This window comes from Microcebus murinus, chromosome 20 (assembly GCF_040939455.1).
Source record: "Microcebus murinus isolate Inina chromosome 20, M.murinus_Inina_mat1.0, whole genome shotgun sequence".
NCBI lineage: Eukaryota > Metazoa > Chordata > Mammalia > Primates > Cheirogaleidae > Microcebus > Microcebus murinus.
This window is the reverse complement of record NC_134123.1, coordinates 22,422,852-22,440,533: the sequence shown is the minus strand read 5'-3', so window position 1 is coordinate 22,440,533 and position 17,682 is coordinate 22,422,852. Positions and strand designations below refer to the sequence as shown.

The window sequence follows — 17,682 nt, the reverse complement described above, 5'->3', positions numbered from 1 at the left end:
TTGCTGTGTATATATCCATCTCTTCCTCCAGCTACAAGTGCATCTTACATTTCGATGCATTCTATGGCCAACTGCAGGCGGCAGTACACTTCACCCTTCTCCCAAATACTTCAGCATGCCTAGCAGTAACTATCGCTTAATATTTGTTTATGGGTTTGTTTTCTTCTCCGTATTTTTATTACTTTCACAGATCATTTGAGCGGACCTCCTTATTAGCAAAATTCTAATAAGGCCCAAACATCAGTGTGTTATTATTATGAAATGTTTAGCTCACAACTGATTTTTCTGTTAAAAGTTACAGTAACCACAAGGAAAGGAAGTTCTAGGTATTAAAATCAGTTCAGTACTAGGGCTGTAGGTTCAGTAAGCAGAACAATGAATTCGCCTTTGTCCTCTGCCCAGGTCTCCCTTCTCCGTGGTAACTCCCTCTTCAAATCTTGCTCCAACTCCAGCTTCTCCCTCCTTCCAGAGGTCTTTCCGATCTAACCAACTCAGTGTGATTTCTCCCTCCCTCCATCTCCCTGGACCTAGATGACTGTTGTGTCTACATTTGATGGCTCCTACTGAACAATCCAATTCTTCTTTGTAACCTGTAGGACAATGTTTTCCAAACTGTGCATCGTGAGCCATGAGTGCAGTGGTTCTCAACCTGTAGCCGAACGTGAGCATCCCACAGAAAATGAAACCAGAACCTCTGAGGGTGGGCCGGGCATACACACTTTTTTGTAAAGGGTCGAGAGTCACTGGATCATGAAATCACGATGTTAGTGAATCATGAAATCAATGCCTTGGGGACAACTAGCATTTGTAAAACACAGCAGACTAGGATGGAACAGAAAGTATCGGAATGTAGCACCTACGTTGAGGATAAACTTATTTTGTACAACTTTTGTTACAATCCTTTATACAAAATATCTAGCTATATGTATGTAATGGGCCACTGATGTAAAATGTATTTCTTTTTGGATCACAGTCAACAAAGTTCAAAAGCCACTGCCCTAAAGAAGCTGGTCCCTTACCCAGCTTATGGAAGGAGTTCAAGGGTGTTTGGCTTGTGCACAGGATAAGAGGGTAGAAGCAGGTCAGAGTTTCTCTCTTACTGGGAGTAAGTTCTGCCACCAAGAACGTGGTTCTCAGTGGGGAACGACCAGACCTGGGTCAAAGTGAGCATCATTCTGTACGGACACTTGCCTGGGGAAGGGCCAATGAACACAGCAGAGGAGATTCTAAGGAAACCGGGGGAGTTTTCTCAGGTTTGGACCTAATCTTTACACTTCTGGGTTTAAATACTCCATCTTTTGATATCAATGCATCAGGTGACACTTGCTGACAGTCTACGGGAAAGGACAGAAAGCTGGATGAGAAGAAACAGGTCCTACTGTTAATCTTACAACTGAGTGGAGAAGACAGACCACTGAAAATGTGGACTGGGATATTGAATTACAATGGGCAAGGTGTCTCGGTGAGAGTGCCGAGGAAAAGGGATGCAATTTGGGTCAGCAGAATTTGGGGAAACAGAGCCAAGGTCAGTGCACATGGGAATTTTCAAAGTACATTGACACAAGGCGCACAGTTTCTGGCCTGGGCCACACCAGCCACCTGGTTTACTCCGGAATATGGTTTAAGGCTCTGAATTATGAATGCCAAGTATTCAGAAAGGGCTGCACACCAGATTCTAGGGTACGGAGGAAAGTGTGGGCATGTTCTGCTGGTACTTTGTTAGTTGATATATTATTTTTTGGGTGGTTGTCAGACACTGTTCGAAGCACTAAGGACACAACTATTAACAGGGCAACCAAGGTCCCTGCTGTCTTGGGAAACATGTAAACAAATGAATGAACAAGAAAGATAATTAATCTTGCTAAGACAGAGAAGTCAACTTGTACAATGTGAAGGTATAGCTGCTTGGAAGTGGGTGCCTGGGGACACAAAATCTAGGCAGTGGAGTGGCAAGTGCAAAGGCCCTGTGGCCAGCTTGAGCTTGGCACTTAGGGTAGACAGTAAGGACACCAGTGTGGCTGCCAGGGAGTGCGGAGGGGAGAGTGTTGTAAGATGAGGTCAGTATGGTGGGTAGAGTTCAGATCACAAAGGGGTCAGTGAGCCTCGGTAAGAAGCTTGGATTTTACTTAAGTGGGATGGAAAGCCACTGTTGGGTCTTTCCAAGAAGGTGATGATACGACCTGAGTTTCCTCTTCATAAAAACACTGCATGGAAAGTGGGTTGTAAGGGGCAAGAACAGAGACAGGGAGAGGCGATGGAGTTTGCATGGGAGGGTGATGGAAACGCAATCTGAACGTAGTACCAATAGAACGTGCTGGTTTGACAGCAAGGCAGTGAGAGAAGCAGCAGCCTGCATATGGTTCGTGGCTTTTTAGTTCAAGCAAATGCAGACTGGAGGTGGCCCTGACTGCAATGGGGAAGCCCACATGACAAAGGAGTCTGGAAGTCACCATCATTAAGAATTCTCTCCAGACCACGCCCAGTCTCCGGAATCAACTATCAGCCATTCAAATGCAATGTCCAGTAGGGAGCTGGGTACAGGGAGAGGCCAGGGCTGGGGACAGATTCAGGTGACATCAGAAGGAAGGTGGCTTTTAAAACCACTGGATTGAATCAGATACTTATGGAAATTTCTAGACACAAAAATGGAGGGGCCCTAGACCGAACTCTGGAGGATTCCTGACATTTACCAGGAAGTAGCAGAAGCCAGCAGAGAGATGGAGAAGGGTCAAGGGTGGAGAAGGCTGCTGGAAGGTCACATGGGAGAACATGGATTTGGCAACACAGAAGCCACTGGGGACCTGTCACATCAGTGGTGAAATGTGTCACTTCTGGATCCTGCAAGTCGGAGGGACCATGGCGAGTCTACTCTAAGATGGGTGTGATTGAGGGCAAGGGGTTGTTAGCCAAGGAGGAGTTGGTCAACGCGGCCTTGGGTAGGTGCTGCTGTCCCTCCTGAGGACCGGCCGACTTCCGCAAGCACAGGCTACCAGCTTAAGGTCCCTGGCCACCCGCCTGCGCCTCAGAGCCACTCCCAGGCCACCTGCAGAAGACAGCGTCTCTCCATCCTCTCTGTTCCATTCCTAGCACTGAAGACGGAGGGAAGCAGACAGCGTGTTTCTGATGCCCTCCCCTATCTCCAAGAGCCCTTTTGTGCCCCATGTGTGAGTCGCTCAGTCTCACCAAGAATCACTGGTGTCCTACACATTTTAAGCATCTGCTAGCAGAAGAACACCTTTCAAACACTCCTCAGCTACTTTTCTCAGAACCTAACTTGCTTTTAATAAAGATAAGGAAGCAAAGGGAGAGAAACGGGGAGCCAGCCACCTGGTGTCTGCTGGTCCAGCATTGCTGAGATACCCACCATGGTGACAGCAGTCACAGTCTCGAGAAGTTTACAAACAAGTTAGAGAAGCAACACAGCCCATGACAAAGAGCCCAGCTCAGCGCCAAATGATGTGACACAAATTCAGGGGAGAGACACTGCCCATGGGGATGGCAGCTGGAGGAACATTCTGGAAAATCTAGGATGTGTCACTGGAGCATAAAGGATAGAAAGGAAATATGCTCTTTTCTTAAAGTCTAATAAAAAAGACATTTTGCAACAGAGCCCGATGCCTATCTCAGCAACGCGAGACACGTGCAACCAAATCACATAGAAATGAGCACTTAAAATGACATCTGTTGGAGTAATTAGCTGTGTAATTAGTCTCCCCTCGGTGGAGTTGAGCCTTGTCGCTGCTGTCTGGAACCTCCCCAGGTGAGATTTTGTTCCAAATGCCATGCTCTGAGAGCAATACAGAGCAAGCCAGGCCAAGACGAAAAGCTATGACTATGTTAGCAGGAGGCAGTGAAAAGAGAGAGGGAGTTTCTAGAGGACTTTTGGGGTCCTCTGGGAACCCAGCTAGAACATCAGAGAGGAAAAGTCACCAACACAGCAATGACTCAAAAACTCCCCACCTCAGAGCAAACCTGCAGAGCCCTACAAAATCTGGATGAACTCAAAGAACCAAAGGCCCAGAGTGTGAATCACGGCAGCGAGACAATGGAGGTGAAGAGAGCAGGGTGCAGACTCCAAGCTGGACACACAGAGACAGAGCAAAGCATGGTACTCTGGTCCCTGGAGGAGCTGTTTGGTCTTCCTATGCGCACAGCTGCAGCCATCGCTAATAGGAACCCAGTCTGGGCAAAAAAAATAATAATAAAAAAATGGCCTAAGCCTAATCCGAGAACCAGAAAGTGAACAAACACACACAAACAGATGCATCCCGCCAAATCACTCCCCACAGAGCTTCCTAAACCACAGCTGGCTGCAGAGTCACCCTCGCTGACTAATGTCTAGGACAGTGAGGAAATCAGTCCCGGGACCAGCGCCACTTGGCTTGGCTGAGCAGAAGAGCCGAGGAATGCTCCCCACACTCCATCTTTAATTATTTTAGAGAACAGGAGAGGTGGGAGAGGGGAAACAGACTACGAAGGCCTAGCGGACATGGGAGCATTACAGTGCAAACCACCTTGGATCAGGGGGCTTCTCAACTGGAGTTGCGCCTATGGGGTGACCTTTCGGTCCCCCCTCCCCCAAAGCACCGACTGCCCTCACGAGAGGAAAAACATCTGATGCTGCTCAGAGAACCTCCCCAGGTCCATGGCAGGGAGTCCAGACTGTTCAATGGTTTATGAAGAGTCTGGAACGTGCAACATTCCCTTCAAGTGAGCCCTATTAGAAATCAGCAAGACACGTCCTACAGCCCGACGGGGTCACTCCGTGAGGACGTGCCCCACCGTAAAGAGAGCCAGCGCTCCTTCCTCCCGGGTCTTCAGGAGCAACGACACGCATCTGCAGGACCACCACAGTGACAAAGGCTGCCTCCCAAGCCCCTGGCAAGGGTGACAGGGGTTTGCCAAGCCCAGACGTTATCATTCCTGCTGTCCCGGAGGCTCTAAGATGCATCCATCTGGGCAGAAACAAAACGTGAGCTGAGGAAACCTATCTGTGTGCACCAGGATCATGCAACTAACCATGGCCTGGTGACACCTTGTTCCCCTGACAACCAATGGGGGGGGGGATTCTATCTAAAAAGCCTTGAGGTCATGCAAGATTCCGTCCCCCCAGTTGTCACAGGGCCACGGGTATCACCATGCCGTGGCTGGCTGCGTGACCTTCCCAGCTTTGGGGATGAAACAAGGTATAAGGGAAGTAAAGGTATAGCAGGCAGGAAGTTCTAGTCCCACACAGGTATGATGTGTGTGCCCCGTGTTTTTAGACAAATCATCATCTCCTAACTCTAAGCCATGCTGAATACCTGCCCACCTCCCCCTGTTTGGCCAACGGGCATGCTCCAGACAGAAGGGAAGTTCTGAAGGAGGAGAGGGGAAGACAACGAGCAAAGGACACACGGACATCGGGGACAAACATACTCTAGTACGCGCTGCTGACAACGAGATCCCAAAACAAAGCAGGGTTTTAAATGCCACAGATCCATTAGCCCAAGTCTGTACAAAATCCTACTCCAGTGCCCAGCAGGAAAGCAGCACTCGGTAAATGTCACTTCCTCTGGGAAGAAGTCCCCTTCCCATTTATTTGTCTCCCAGAGGCCACACAGGGGATGGTCTGGGGAATCCCATGGCCTGGGCCCTCTTGGGTCCTCTGGGGCTGGGGTCTGGACCCGCAAGAGGAAAGCCAATCAGGGTGGCAGGTGCAAAGGCACCTTCCATCAGAGAACCACTCACGAGTCCTTGTGCCCAACCTTCCGTCCCATCCTGAGGGACAGGAAGACAAGGACGCCCTTGTATGACAAGTGTCACCCAGAAAGTCCACAGAGGTCAGCTCAGAAGTTATGAAAAAGGTCCAACGATCCTCAAGGAGGAGCCTATGACCAGAGACAGCAACGAGGCAGGTGACAGACTCACAGGGGACAGCGAGAGGACGGGAAATTCCTTGAGCGATTCCAACACACAGGCCAATCCGGCAAAGGAAACGTTGGTTCAACTGTTGACCTCGGAGACTGGATATGCTTTGGGGGCCTTGTTCTGAGTCTGGAAACGTGCCCCGTTAATTAACAGGCGACAAATCAAACACTCTCAGTAGATAAACATTTCTAACCTTCTCACTGGTTTGCCTTTTAGAGAACAAGCAAGTAGGCCCAGGAGAAGGTTCCCTCATCATTCCTGATGATCAGCCCCAGTTTAAACCTGCTTTTCCGCGTCCCTTATTAGCGACCTACACATCCCAGGCACTTGGGGTCTTCCAAGGACAATAACGGCCCCTCGCACACTGTGAATTTTTATGGTTCATGTATAAATAACCGCTGCAGGAGGAGGCCCAGCGAGAGAAGGGCGGTTTAAGCGTCCGGCAAAGCTGTGGTTGACCAAACCAGGCAACCTGACGTCTGCCCCACTGCGTGACGCAAAAGCGTTTCAATAAAAAGGAATGATGAAAAAAAAAATTATTGCCAAATAAATTTTAACCAACTGCTCTGGAGAAAATTTCAGATTTCATTATAGGAGTAGCGTTTTCTTCAACACTGAAAACGTGAAAATCTGATAGGACAGTTTTCTATGAATAACAAAAAAATTAGAAATCGCAATTAGAGGCATTTATAATTTTGTTCCTTTGCTGGGAACCACTGTGTATGTGCGGGGGTCGGGGGGAGGTTTTCCAAACAAGGAAGCCACTTAGCTCTCTTTATGTCTCTGGAGAGCCTGTCAACAGGTCACCATGAAAAAATTTACTCATCGTCCAGAGGTAGGATTGCCAAATAAAATACAGGATGCCCAGTGAAATGTGCATTTCAGATAAGTAAGCATATCTTATGGGATATACTTACACTAAAAATCATTTGTTGCTTATCTGAAATTTACATTTCTTTGGACATCCATATTTTTCTCTGCTATATTTGACAACCCTAAGCTGAGGCCTCCACAGTGGCATTTTTACTCAAAATCATCACCCTACTGTTTCTGGTTGCAACAATCTCCACCATTTCCATGAGTGGCACATTTTCTGTAGCTAAAAAAATTTTAACTTTCATCCCACATCTTGGTTGCTTAAAAAAAAAAAAAAAGTGCCAGAAATCAATTTTATCAAATATTAAAGTACAAAATTACTCAGTATTACCAAAATGGTTTTCATAGTAACAGCTTTTCCCACCCTATACTTAAATAGTATTTATAGTTTCAAGTTATGTTTAAAACAGAATAAAGGATCTGGTTCAGGTGTATTATGTCATTATTTAAAAACTCTTGCCTTTTCCTGACAGTGTTCCTGACAATGCCTAATTGTTCCCTTACAATTTCCCTTTCAAAACAAAAAACCAGAAACACCTGTTGGGAACTATATGTATTCAAATCTGCCCTTTTAGTCCAAGTCCTCAGCAAGTTGAAAGGATTCTAGTTCACGCCTCTGACACCTGCCATATTGGCTTCTCTGCCAGATCGGGTTTTTCTAGAACAACTGCAACACTAGGAGTTACTCTGGAATGTAGCAGCAATGGAGTATTCACAGCAAAATCCTCCTAAGGGTTACAGACCACCCCTAAGACGGCAGATGTCATTCATGCAAACAATTCCACAGCCTTCCTTATTCCTCCTGCTGGGGGTGGGGAGGAGGGATGGAAAGTTTTGAGATTTTTCTCTCACAAGATGGTCTAGGGCAGGGGTCCTCAAGCTTTTTAAACAGGGGGCCACTTCACTGCCCCTCAGACCGATGGAGGGCCAGGCTATAGTTTTAAAAAAAACTATGAACAAATTCTTATGTATGCTGCATATATCTTATTTTGAAGTAAAAAAACAAATGGGCAAAAACACCCGCAGTTTGAGGATGCCTGGTCTAGGGCTCTTTAACCAGGGGATGTTGGGGGCTTTCTAGTATTTTGACACTGTGGTAGCTACGAGAGCTCCTGGCTCCTCAGCCTAGATCAGAGGCTGTGGGACACACACCTTTGGACTCCAAAAGTCGACTTGCACTTCCTGGAAAGAGTTTATACTGGGCATGTGCAGGCACAGTTGTGACATCTATATGCTCTCTGAATAAGAACTCCAGAAAAGGGAACATCTATGAGTTCTCAGAATTAGTTCTCCATCCCCTTTTAAAGATAAAACGTGACAACCAAGGTCTCCATTAAATCCCAGCCCCTCTTCCAACACCCTGCTTCTCTCTCAGGCCAGAGGGCTTGATAAAGGCAATGAACCCAAGAAACCTCCCCTTGGTGAACACGCCAGAGATAAACAGGAAAAGGTGAAAGGAAGACGTTTGGGCCACAAGACTTCAAAGGCCTCGTAAAGAGAACCGGACCTTTTGTCCCTTCTTCTTGCGACCCAGTGCTTCCAACAACAAGACTCCATAGACAGGTTCTGGCTGCTCTAATCTGCGTAGCACTGGGGAGAGGCTCTTGCAAAAGCAAGAGAATGGAGAAAAAGAAACATGGCTTTGCACATCGGGTAAGAAAAGATGGTTATTTAACAAACTGTTGCACAATTAACCATCCAATCTGGAAGAAAACAGAAAGTCCTAAATCACACCATACACATAAAAATAAATTGAGTCCTACAACACGCTGTACACAAAACATATTCCTTATGGATTAAAGACATAAATGGGGGTGGGGGTGGGGGTGGGGGGTTGTAACAAAGAAAATTTCAGTGAAGTCACGCCAGCCTGCTTGAGTTTGAACACAGACTCCAACGACGCTCGCTAGCTGGCGCCCTGGACACTCCCTATGCCTTGGCACTCTCATTTGAAAATAGAACAAATAATGCACGAAATCAGTTAACATATGTAAAGCAGAGAGAACGCAGCGCCTGGCTTGCAGCAAATGCTGTACAGGTGTTAGTTATTATTTCTATTATTTTATCATCTTAGCAAAGAGACAGCCTCGCTGGGAAAGGAGAAAAGTTGGAAGCATAAAGGAAAAGATGGACGGATTGCACACGATACAAGTGAAAGGCTGTCAGAATGCACCGTGAGCAAAGTTAAAGACAATCAAAGACCAGGAGAAACTATTGCAACATCCACAGCTCACAAGGGCTGTTGGCCCAGATAAACCAAGAACTCTTGCAAAAGGAACAAAACAAGAAGAACAAAGGGCAAAAGGCTGTACACAGAAAAGCCCCTAAAAAACAAATGGCCAAGAAACACATGAGTAGACATGGTGAAAAAATGTTCGCCTCATCTACCCATGGCAGAGACACCCCTCAGAACAACGCTGTCAATCTGACAATGCAAAGGGAAAAATAATGTCACACTAGTCACGGAGTGGGTATCACCTAATGGGGAAAGGATAAAATGGTCGCCTTGTCTCCAAAGGGCCACCAGAAAATATGGTATCTATGGGCATCACACCCTGGGAGACTCGACAGTCCCACTTCAGGAAATGGCACAAGTACACACACGGAATTATGCTTCCTACCTCATTGCCTGTGACACCAAAACACTTGCTACTGTACATCAATAAGGGACTGGTTAATAAATGAAATACTATGGAGCCATTAAAGAGAGTCACCTAGATCTCTATGTACTGACCTGAAGTGATTTCCATGATAAAATGTTACATGAAAAAAGCAAACGGAAAGCATAGCCTATGTCTATATTTAAAGATTTTTTCAAAGTGAGCAGCATGTATGTGCATATGCAGACATACACGCTTCAGTCCATAGAAGCACAGAAAAGACCCCGAAAGGATACAAACTACATGGAACAGTGTTTGGCTTGTGCAGAGCAAAGTCGGAGTACTAGACAGAGCACTTCCATTTAAAAAACTACCGAAAAGTACATTTCAAAAAGGCCTCAGGTATCGTACTGTAAGTATAGGATATCATTACAAATCTGTAAAATGCCCATGTTATAAAGCAAAAAGAAGAAAGTAAAAATATGTTGTCATGTGGTAAGATTAGGTTACAATTCTTTTCTTGTGTACTCTTGGATTTTCCCCATTTTTTTTTTACAGTGAACATGCACTACTCGTGTTACTTTTACCATAAAAAAAAGGGACTCGACATTGTATTAATATTATTAGATTACACTTAAGGTACACATGGAATGCTAACCTTGTAAGAAATAATTAAGGATACAATACTCTTCTAAAAGGGTCTGATCAGTTCTTTACTAACCACAAAAAGAACTGAGAGGGAGAGAGAACAAAAATACTTCTAAAAGCATTTAGGAAAAAAGAGAAAATAAAAGTGCTATGGTGGTTGTAAAACTGGTTTTTCAACAGGTGGCATATTAAGTACTGGCCTTTTTTTTTTTTTTTTAAATAGGCACATCTAGTAAGATTGCAATTCCATTATGTGGTGTCTAAAGCGTAGAGCCAAAAGATAACACTGACCCTGCTTCCTTGACGTGAGGGTGTGTACAGTGCCACAACCAGAGTGATCCGGACAAAGCTTTGTGCCTGTGGCCATCAGCTGAACAGTAGGAAATAATGTGAGGGGGAGGAGAGGGGGCGCAAGGACTGTGGGTGGGGGGTTCAGGTGAAGAGAGGAAAGGGCAAGGAACCCCCCAGCAGAGTACGAGCCTTTCATACTGCACACCGCTGGTGAGGCCTTGGCCGAACGTTCTTACAGCAGTGATGGATTAACTTGGTCCTGGCATGAGCCCTGCCCCCAAAGATGATTTAGGTTTTTGATCTTCCTAGAGGCCCTTTGAAGTTAACTGGTGGCCAAGAGAACTGCCAGAGCCGCCTGAGCTCTCCAGCCAGGACCCGCCGGGCCCACGTGACATCTCCCGGCCCAGCACGCACATGCCCCCAGCCCCCACCACCAAGGGAGGGAAATGAACTTCAGGCCTCCAGCTGCTCCAAGAGAAAGAGGAGGGCATGAGGGCTAAAAGTGCTAAAATGTACCAAAACACCTGGCCTTTCTTTCATACCTTCTAAATTGCCTACAGGAAACCATTCCCCCTCCTTTCACTGTTTTGGTTGAAGGCACCCAGGTAAGGGGAGAAGGTGGCACAAGTATGCACCTAAAACAAACAAGAAACAGTCTACCTAATGAGAAAACAAGGTTTGCGGAAACTGGTTGCAGAATCACTACGTAAACCAGACACTGGCACCACGGCTTCAAACACGGAGCCACACCGGGTGGACAGGACAATCCCCAAAGATTGAGACTTTCTGCTCTCAGGGCAAGGCAACGGCCGCCAGTCACCACCCGAGGGCGTGAAGCGTGCAGCTGTCTCCCTAAGACCCCATTTCCCCAGGTGTACCCACAGAGAAGTATGGAGATTTCAAAACGAAGCATGGTCTGACTTTTTCTGCATCTTCTGATTTGTCCACCACCACATGGTGACTCTATGGCCCTGCTGGGACAGTGAGCCCCAGAGGGGTTTCTTATGCATTGGAGAAGGACTTAAATACTGAGATGGATTCTAACGCAGAGCCCGATGGAGGGTTGCTTACAACCGTCTGCACTGCATAATCCACACAGGATGGATGGCGTGAGCACAAGTCCGCTACATGGAGAATTTGGCTGTACGTGTTTTAATAAACTGGTGCCATCCACATGGAGCTCTCTTAGACACTGGCTTCTCATCTCCTGTCGGCCTTGCTGGCCCACGGCAGCTCACATGTGGCCCAGACGCAACACGGCGGTAGACAGCCCTCACTGTATATAATTTAGGATTAATATGAAACCTACAGTCTTGGCCCAATCAAAGGAAGCCCAGCTGGAAACTGTTTGAGTAATAGATTCTGGTGGGGTCTTCATCTATCTGCTAAAGTTGAAGGATTTCCATTCCAATGACTCTCAGGTGAAGAAAAACATCAAAGTGAAAACCAGATTCTGATAGTTGGCAGGTGTGCGCTTGATTGCTAACTGCCCTCTCTGCACCCCTTTTCCCTGCTAAGTGGGAAACATCGCAAATTTCAGAGGCACCTCTCGGCCGGGAAGGCGGGGTCAACACAGAAGAGCTTGCATTAGCACCGAACCCACACACCTCGGGCTCAGGAGGCTAAGCCCAGCTAGCCCTGCAGGACAGCAGGGAGCAGGCATGGGGCAGTATCGGCTGCTCCGCTAAATAAGGCGAGCAAGGGCACCCCACATCTCTATGGGTGCAGGAGGTGGGGAGTAGGGCCGGGGTTCGGGTCCTCTAAGAGAAAGCAAAACATGTGAAAGCAAAAAAAAAAAAAAAAAAAAATGCTGAATTAAGGGCTTGGAGCTCAGCCCTGGTGAAAGACAAGTGCCTTCTCCACCACACGCTTCCATTCCAGGTGAACCACTAAGAACAGAAACCAAGAACCCAGCATCAAAGCTCCGCTGGAGCCTATGGCCTTCCTGCTGTGTCAACCAATCACAGTAACCCCACAATGGCATGTGTTAGGATATGAGCATGGATATGGACACATGACCAGTAGGGGCTGGACCGGAGTCGGCCACTGTTCAAAAGCAAAAAAAAAAAAAAAACACCAAGGAATTTGATCGTGGGCACTCTGCAGAAGCAAGCTGAGGACCCAAAGAAAAGGACAGGGAGCTTCCCTCTGAGCCTCGAGCCCTCCAGCCTACTCCATTCTACCTCCACGAGGTGCACACAGGAATAACACATTGCACATTAATCCCAGTTTGCAAATTAGTATTCACACAATAACCAAAACTATACAATACCAGACAACAAAGGTAGTATTATCACCAGGCTTTTGCATATAGCCCAACCCTCTCATGCCCAGATTAGAAATTATCTCACGCTTTCCAGAAAATCCAGTCCTAACACCGCAACCTACGCACTAGCATTTACCACAGCAAGGGCAGTTCACTCTGGACCAGCGTGAGGTCAAGGGACAAAGCGAAAGCCACGCCACTGCCTACATCTCCCGAGACCACGGCTCTGTCTCCTCCGATATGAAAAGGAAGAGGAAGAAAAGCTATGGCTGGAAAAAGCCACCGGGAAACTGGACATGTCTTGGCCATCTCAGCGGGTGCAGAAGAAAGCAGCTTGGGGGAGTCGCCCTGACCAATCATGGATACCCTGCCGGGGACCTAGGGTGGGGCAGGGAGGAGTAGGTAAGGAGGGCCGTGTGGGAGGAGCTCAGTGCCCTCCCCGGGTCAGCTGCATCTGGAGCGGTTTCTCTAGCAGACAGTAAAGAACTCGATTACATTCAGTTAACTGTGCTCTAAACTGATTATGCATGTGCCGGGCTAATGGATTACATTAGCAAGAGGAAAAACAACATGCAATCAATCTCCATTTACTGCAGGCCACACCAGGGCCTAGAGCAAAAGCAACTCTCAAACCACCTCCAGTCCCTACCCCAAATCTGCACACTGACGAAACCCTGTGAGAGGGAGCCCCCCCCCCCCTTCCGTGGCAAGAGAGGCTTGTTCTGGTCGCACTGGGGGACAAAGGGACTCAGGACAAGCACTGGAATTATATTCCTGTCTGTGTCACCCAGGAGTGAGCAGCGTGAGAGCTCCCAGCCTTCGTGGCAGCCTCAGCAAGCAAGGGGACATTCATTACCCCAGGACTAATGAGACCACACTAATGACCTTTAGCTCCTGACGCAGGAATTCTACCCTCAGTCTCAGGGACCAGTCACCCCCAGGGATGTGCCAGTCTAATGCATTATCTGGGCACCTCCCCTTTGGGTGCTGGTTCTCAAATTCTATCCTGCATTCTAATACATAGGAGGACATGTCTACCTTTTTTGAACAGCAGTGTCCTCTACCATTAAAACAACAACAACAACAACAAAAACAGGCATGATGGCTCACGCCTATTGTAATCTCAGCACTCTGGGAGGCTTGCTTGAGGCTAGGAGTTAGAGACTAGCCTGGGTAATATCAAGGCCCCCGTCTCTACAAAATATTAAAAAAATTAGCCAGGCCATCATGGTGTGCACCTGTAGTCCCAGCTATTCAGGAGGCTGAGACAGGAGGATGGATCCCTTGAGCCCAGAAGCTTGAGGTTGCAGTGAGCTATGATGACACCATTGCACTCTAATATGAGTGACAGAGTGAGACCCTGTCTCAAAACACTTGAAATTTAAAAAAAAAAAAAAAAAACAACTACAAGAAATTTAAGGCCCAGGAGGATAAGTGGCCAGAGCCACACGAATAAACTGTTTCCCTCACATCCACCTAAAAATCACCTCACCCTGACTCTCTGGTGTTATCTGTAGATACAGTTTAAGAACCAAAAAGGGCTATTCTCAGTAAATCCTCCAGGTTCCAGGCCCTTTAGGAGCAAAGCCAAGTGACCAACAGACTCCTGCTCAAGACTCTGGCCACATGGAGGATGCAACGTGGAGAAGAGAATTATCACTGTGCACATTTCATAATCTAAAGGGCAATTTTTTCCTTGGATGAAAGAGGCCAGCTTCGTACCACCTCCAAACGACCTTCATCACAGTTGCATGCAACCATCAATGGCCACGTTGAGTCCTTTGTACAAATTTTACTCAGTTGGGACCTTAGGAAATTCTTTCTTCCACTGGTTTTTCCATTGGGTTTTCTTGGCCACGTCACCACCATCCTGGGGCCAGTTCAGACTGACAATTTATGCTGATGGCAAAGAGCCTTTGCTTCCAATGGGGGCACAAAACTAAGCCGGTCCAGGGAGGTTCTTGCTCATTTGGGATAAGGGGACTGGCTGCCAGGTGTGCTAGAGTCCCTTCCCTGCTGCACCAAAGCTGGCATCAGCAGTCCATTCCAGAACATTCTATCCCCACTGCCTCACTCCTGCTTTCCCCTCCTTCCCCTAAAATGGTTTCTCATCCACGTTGCAATGGCCTCCCACGACCCGAGAACCAGCGACTAGGAAACGAATGACAGTGTCGATCCCGGCAGAGACCACATGGGGGGAGGACCAGGAGACTTCCTTATCTTGGGGTCTCCATTTAAAATCATGCTGAGTAGAAAAGGGATTAAACCAGCTCAGGGGCAGCAGAACCCAAACACTCGTGGGCCCAGAGACACGAGAAACGGTGTGAAAGGAGAGGAGGAGGCTGAGAACCCAAGCTAGGGCAACGGAAAGACAGAGCGAGGGAGTGGAAGGTGTGTGGAGTGAGGCTGGGAGATTTATGGCGATTTGTACCTGATTGTTCATACTAAAGCCATTATGGGATGATTAGAGAAAAAGGTGAGGCTTTAAGTCCAGTGAAAATCAATAGAAACGTCTGGAGCAATTCTGCCATGCAAGTGAAAGGACTATTCACAGTATCCGGAGCCCCTCCTCCTCAGTTACCGTCCACGGAGTGGATAAGACGGGGGTGGTGGGGTTTGCAAAGAAGAAATGGAGAAAAAAAAGGAAGGAAGGGGAGAGAGGACAGAGGGAGAGGAGGCTGGGAGAAGCCCAGAAAAAGATCAGCATAAGGAAGAGAAAGGAGACACAGAACATAGGAAACAAAGGAAAAAAATTAAAGAACAAAACAGCCCCCTTACTGGACTCTTTTTCCCCATGGCATTTACCACCTCCCAGCCTGCTGAAAAATGTATTCATTATACTTCTCACCCATGTCCCCGAGGGAGAGTGGAAGCTCTATGAGGGCAGGGATTGTTTTTGTCTATTTCCTTATTTCCTGCACTGATAATGTAGGCACGTGTCCAAACGGTGCCGGTTACACAGCAGGCACCCAGCGAACGGCTGTCGGCTGAACGAATGGATCTCGGCAGAGACCGGCACGGGGGAAGGATCCCAGGGGCATCCAGGAGAGAAGAAATAGGGAGAAAAGGAATAAGCAGATGGGAAAGGAGAACGCCCAAACGAGAGAGGGGACACACAGGAGCACCAGGGCACACAAAAGCCCACAGCGAGTAAGGAAAGAGCCACCCGTGAAGGCAGTCTCAGGCCTGAGTAGGATGACGTGATGGCGTCAGCCTGCTGTAAGCTAAACTTGCCCGCAAAATGGGGCACCCCAGAAAGAGAACCTTCAGCTGCCAGTTGAACCTGTCCCATTTCTGCCCCGTGAGGAAGCAGATGCCGACTCCCCGGCCAACGCCAGGTTACCACGCAGCAGCCAACCAGGCCACGGCAGGGACTGTCCGTCCCCTCCCAGGCCTCTCCCCAGCTCCCAGGCACCCAACCCACTCGTGGAGCTGGGCCTTACCTTGTACAGCTTCAGGCTGGCCTCGTGCCTGGAGTTGACCGTGTGCAGCCGCAGCTTCTCCAGGCTGTTGGTGTAGTAGTCGCAGGCGTTGCACTTGAGGTGCACGGGGTTGCCGATGGCCACGCACTTGAGCCTCCACTCGTTGGCCTTGCCGCCCTCCTTGATGTGGGCCACCAGCTGGTACTTCTGCACGTGCTTATCCGTCTTGCAGTGCAGCTGGAAGTTGGCCTTGAGCTGGGTGTTGTAGCGGCAGAGCTTGCACTGGTACGAGTCCCCCATCACCGCCTTCCACTCGTCCTCCGACAGGCTGCGCTCCACGTTCATGTGCAGCCCCAGCATGTCCAGGTTGTCCGTCGTGAACTTGTTGCAGACGGCGCACTGGAAGAGCTTCAGCGATGGGTCGTTGGTCTGGATGAAGCTCTCGCCCAGGTTCATCAGCTCCTCTGACACGAGCTGCCCGCCCCCGAGCCGCATGTCTAGGGGGATCTCACCGCCCACTGCCAGGAAGGAGAGAGGAAGAGAGTCAGAGGCCAGGCTCACGGCCACAGCTGAGACACGACCCAGCCTTCCACCACCCCCAACCAGGGTCCAAGGAGAAAAGATCACATTTCCAGGGTTGTAAGGTGCTACAAGCTGGAAACCAAACACACACACACAAAAAGAGTCAACTTGATGTGTTTCAGTCTCTTCCACAGACACTCAGATTTGTGGCAGGAATTATGTTTTCCTCCATTAGGAGAAGAACACAAAGAAGAAGTCAGGAACTATAACCTCTTGAATGTTTCAATTCATGCCTTCTCTCAGATCCAAGAAAAGACAGAAATAAGTATCACCCAGTGCATATAACAAAATCTAAAACTCCAACCCTCCACAACCCCAAATTGGAAATGACTTATAGCTGCCATCTCAAGACACACCAAGCCTTCGTGGCGAATCAGAATTGGGCCCAGAATTTATCCAAAGCAGCGCTGACCGGCACAGCTTTCCGCGACGATGGGAAAGTTCTACAGCCGCGCTGTCCGAAACAGCAGTCACCAGCCACATGTGACAAAAGAACACTTGAAATGGAGGAGGGGATGGGTATATACAAACACAATGAGTGAGATGTGTAATGTCTGGGGGATGGTCACGCTTGAAGCTCTGACTCCAGGGGGGAGGAGGGTACGGGCAATATACGTAACCTTAACATTTGTACCCCCCATAATATGCTGAAATAGAAACAAAATTAAATAAATAAATAAAAGAGATGTGGCAAGTGCAATTGAGGAACTGAATTTTTAATGTTCATTATTTAAATTTAGGTAGCCACACACGGCGGGCGGCAACTGCACTGGACAACGCCGCTCCAAAGCGAAGATTTGGGGACTGCTCCTTGTACTTCTCGCCACGTCCCTCTGGTCAGTGCCGCCACTCCCTGCCACATCTTCCCCATATGACAACCTCTTCCCTTTCCTGAGCCTCTGCACTATGTGACACGTGGCACCTTCTAAGACCTGCCACATTGCCTTTGCACCCACAGTCTGCCACAAACAGACGGCTGGTGTCCCCACCAGGGCACCGCCTCTCTAATCCTCACCCCATCTAATCCTCACCGACCCCCTGCAGTACCCCCCCCTGCACTGACGCCCAAATGCCTGCTGTGCCAGAC

The 17,682-nt window shown here is 48.2% G+C and overlaps 1 protein-coding gene across 2 annotated transcripts in view; it reads right to left on the bottom strand.

Moving 5' to 3' along the window:
- Positions 1–17,682, bottom strand: part of ZFHX3 (zinc finger homeobox 3) — a 246,264-nt gene that overhangs the window by 135,451 nt on the left and 93,131 nt on the right. For both annotated transcript variants that reach the window (XM_012742368.3, XM_012742367.3), the window contains exon 3: positions 16,035–16,531. In XM_012742368.3, the coding sequence (XP_012597822.2) occupies positions 16,035–16,531 (497 nt within the window). The remainder of the gene's footprint in view (positions 1–16,034; positions 16,532–17,682) is intronic.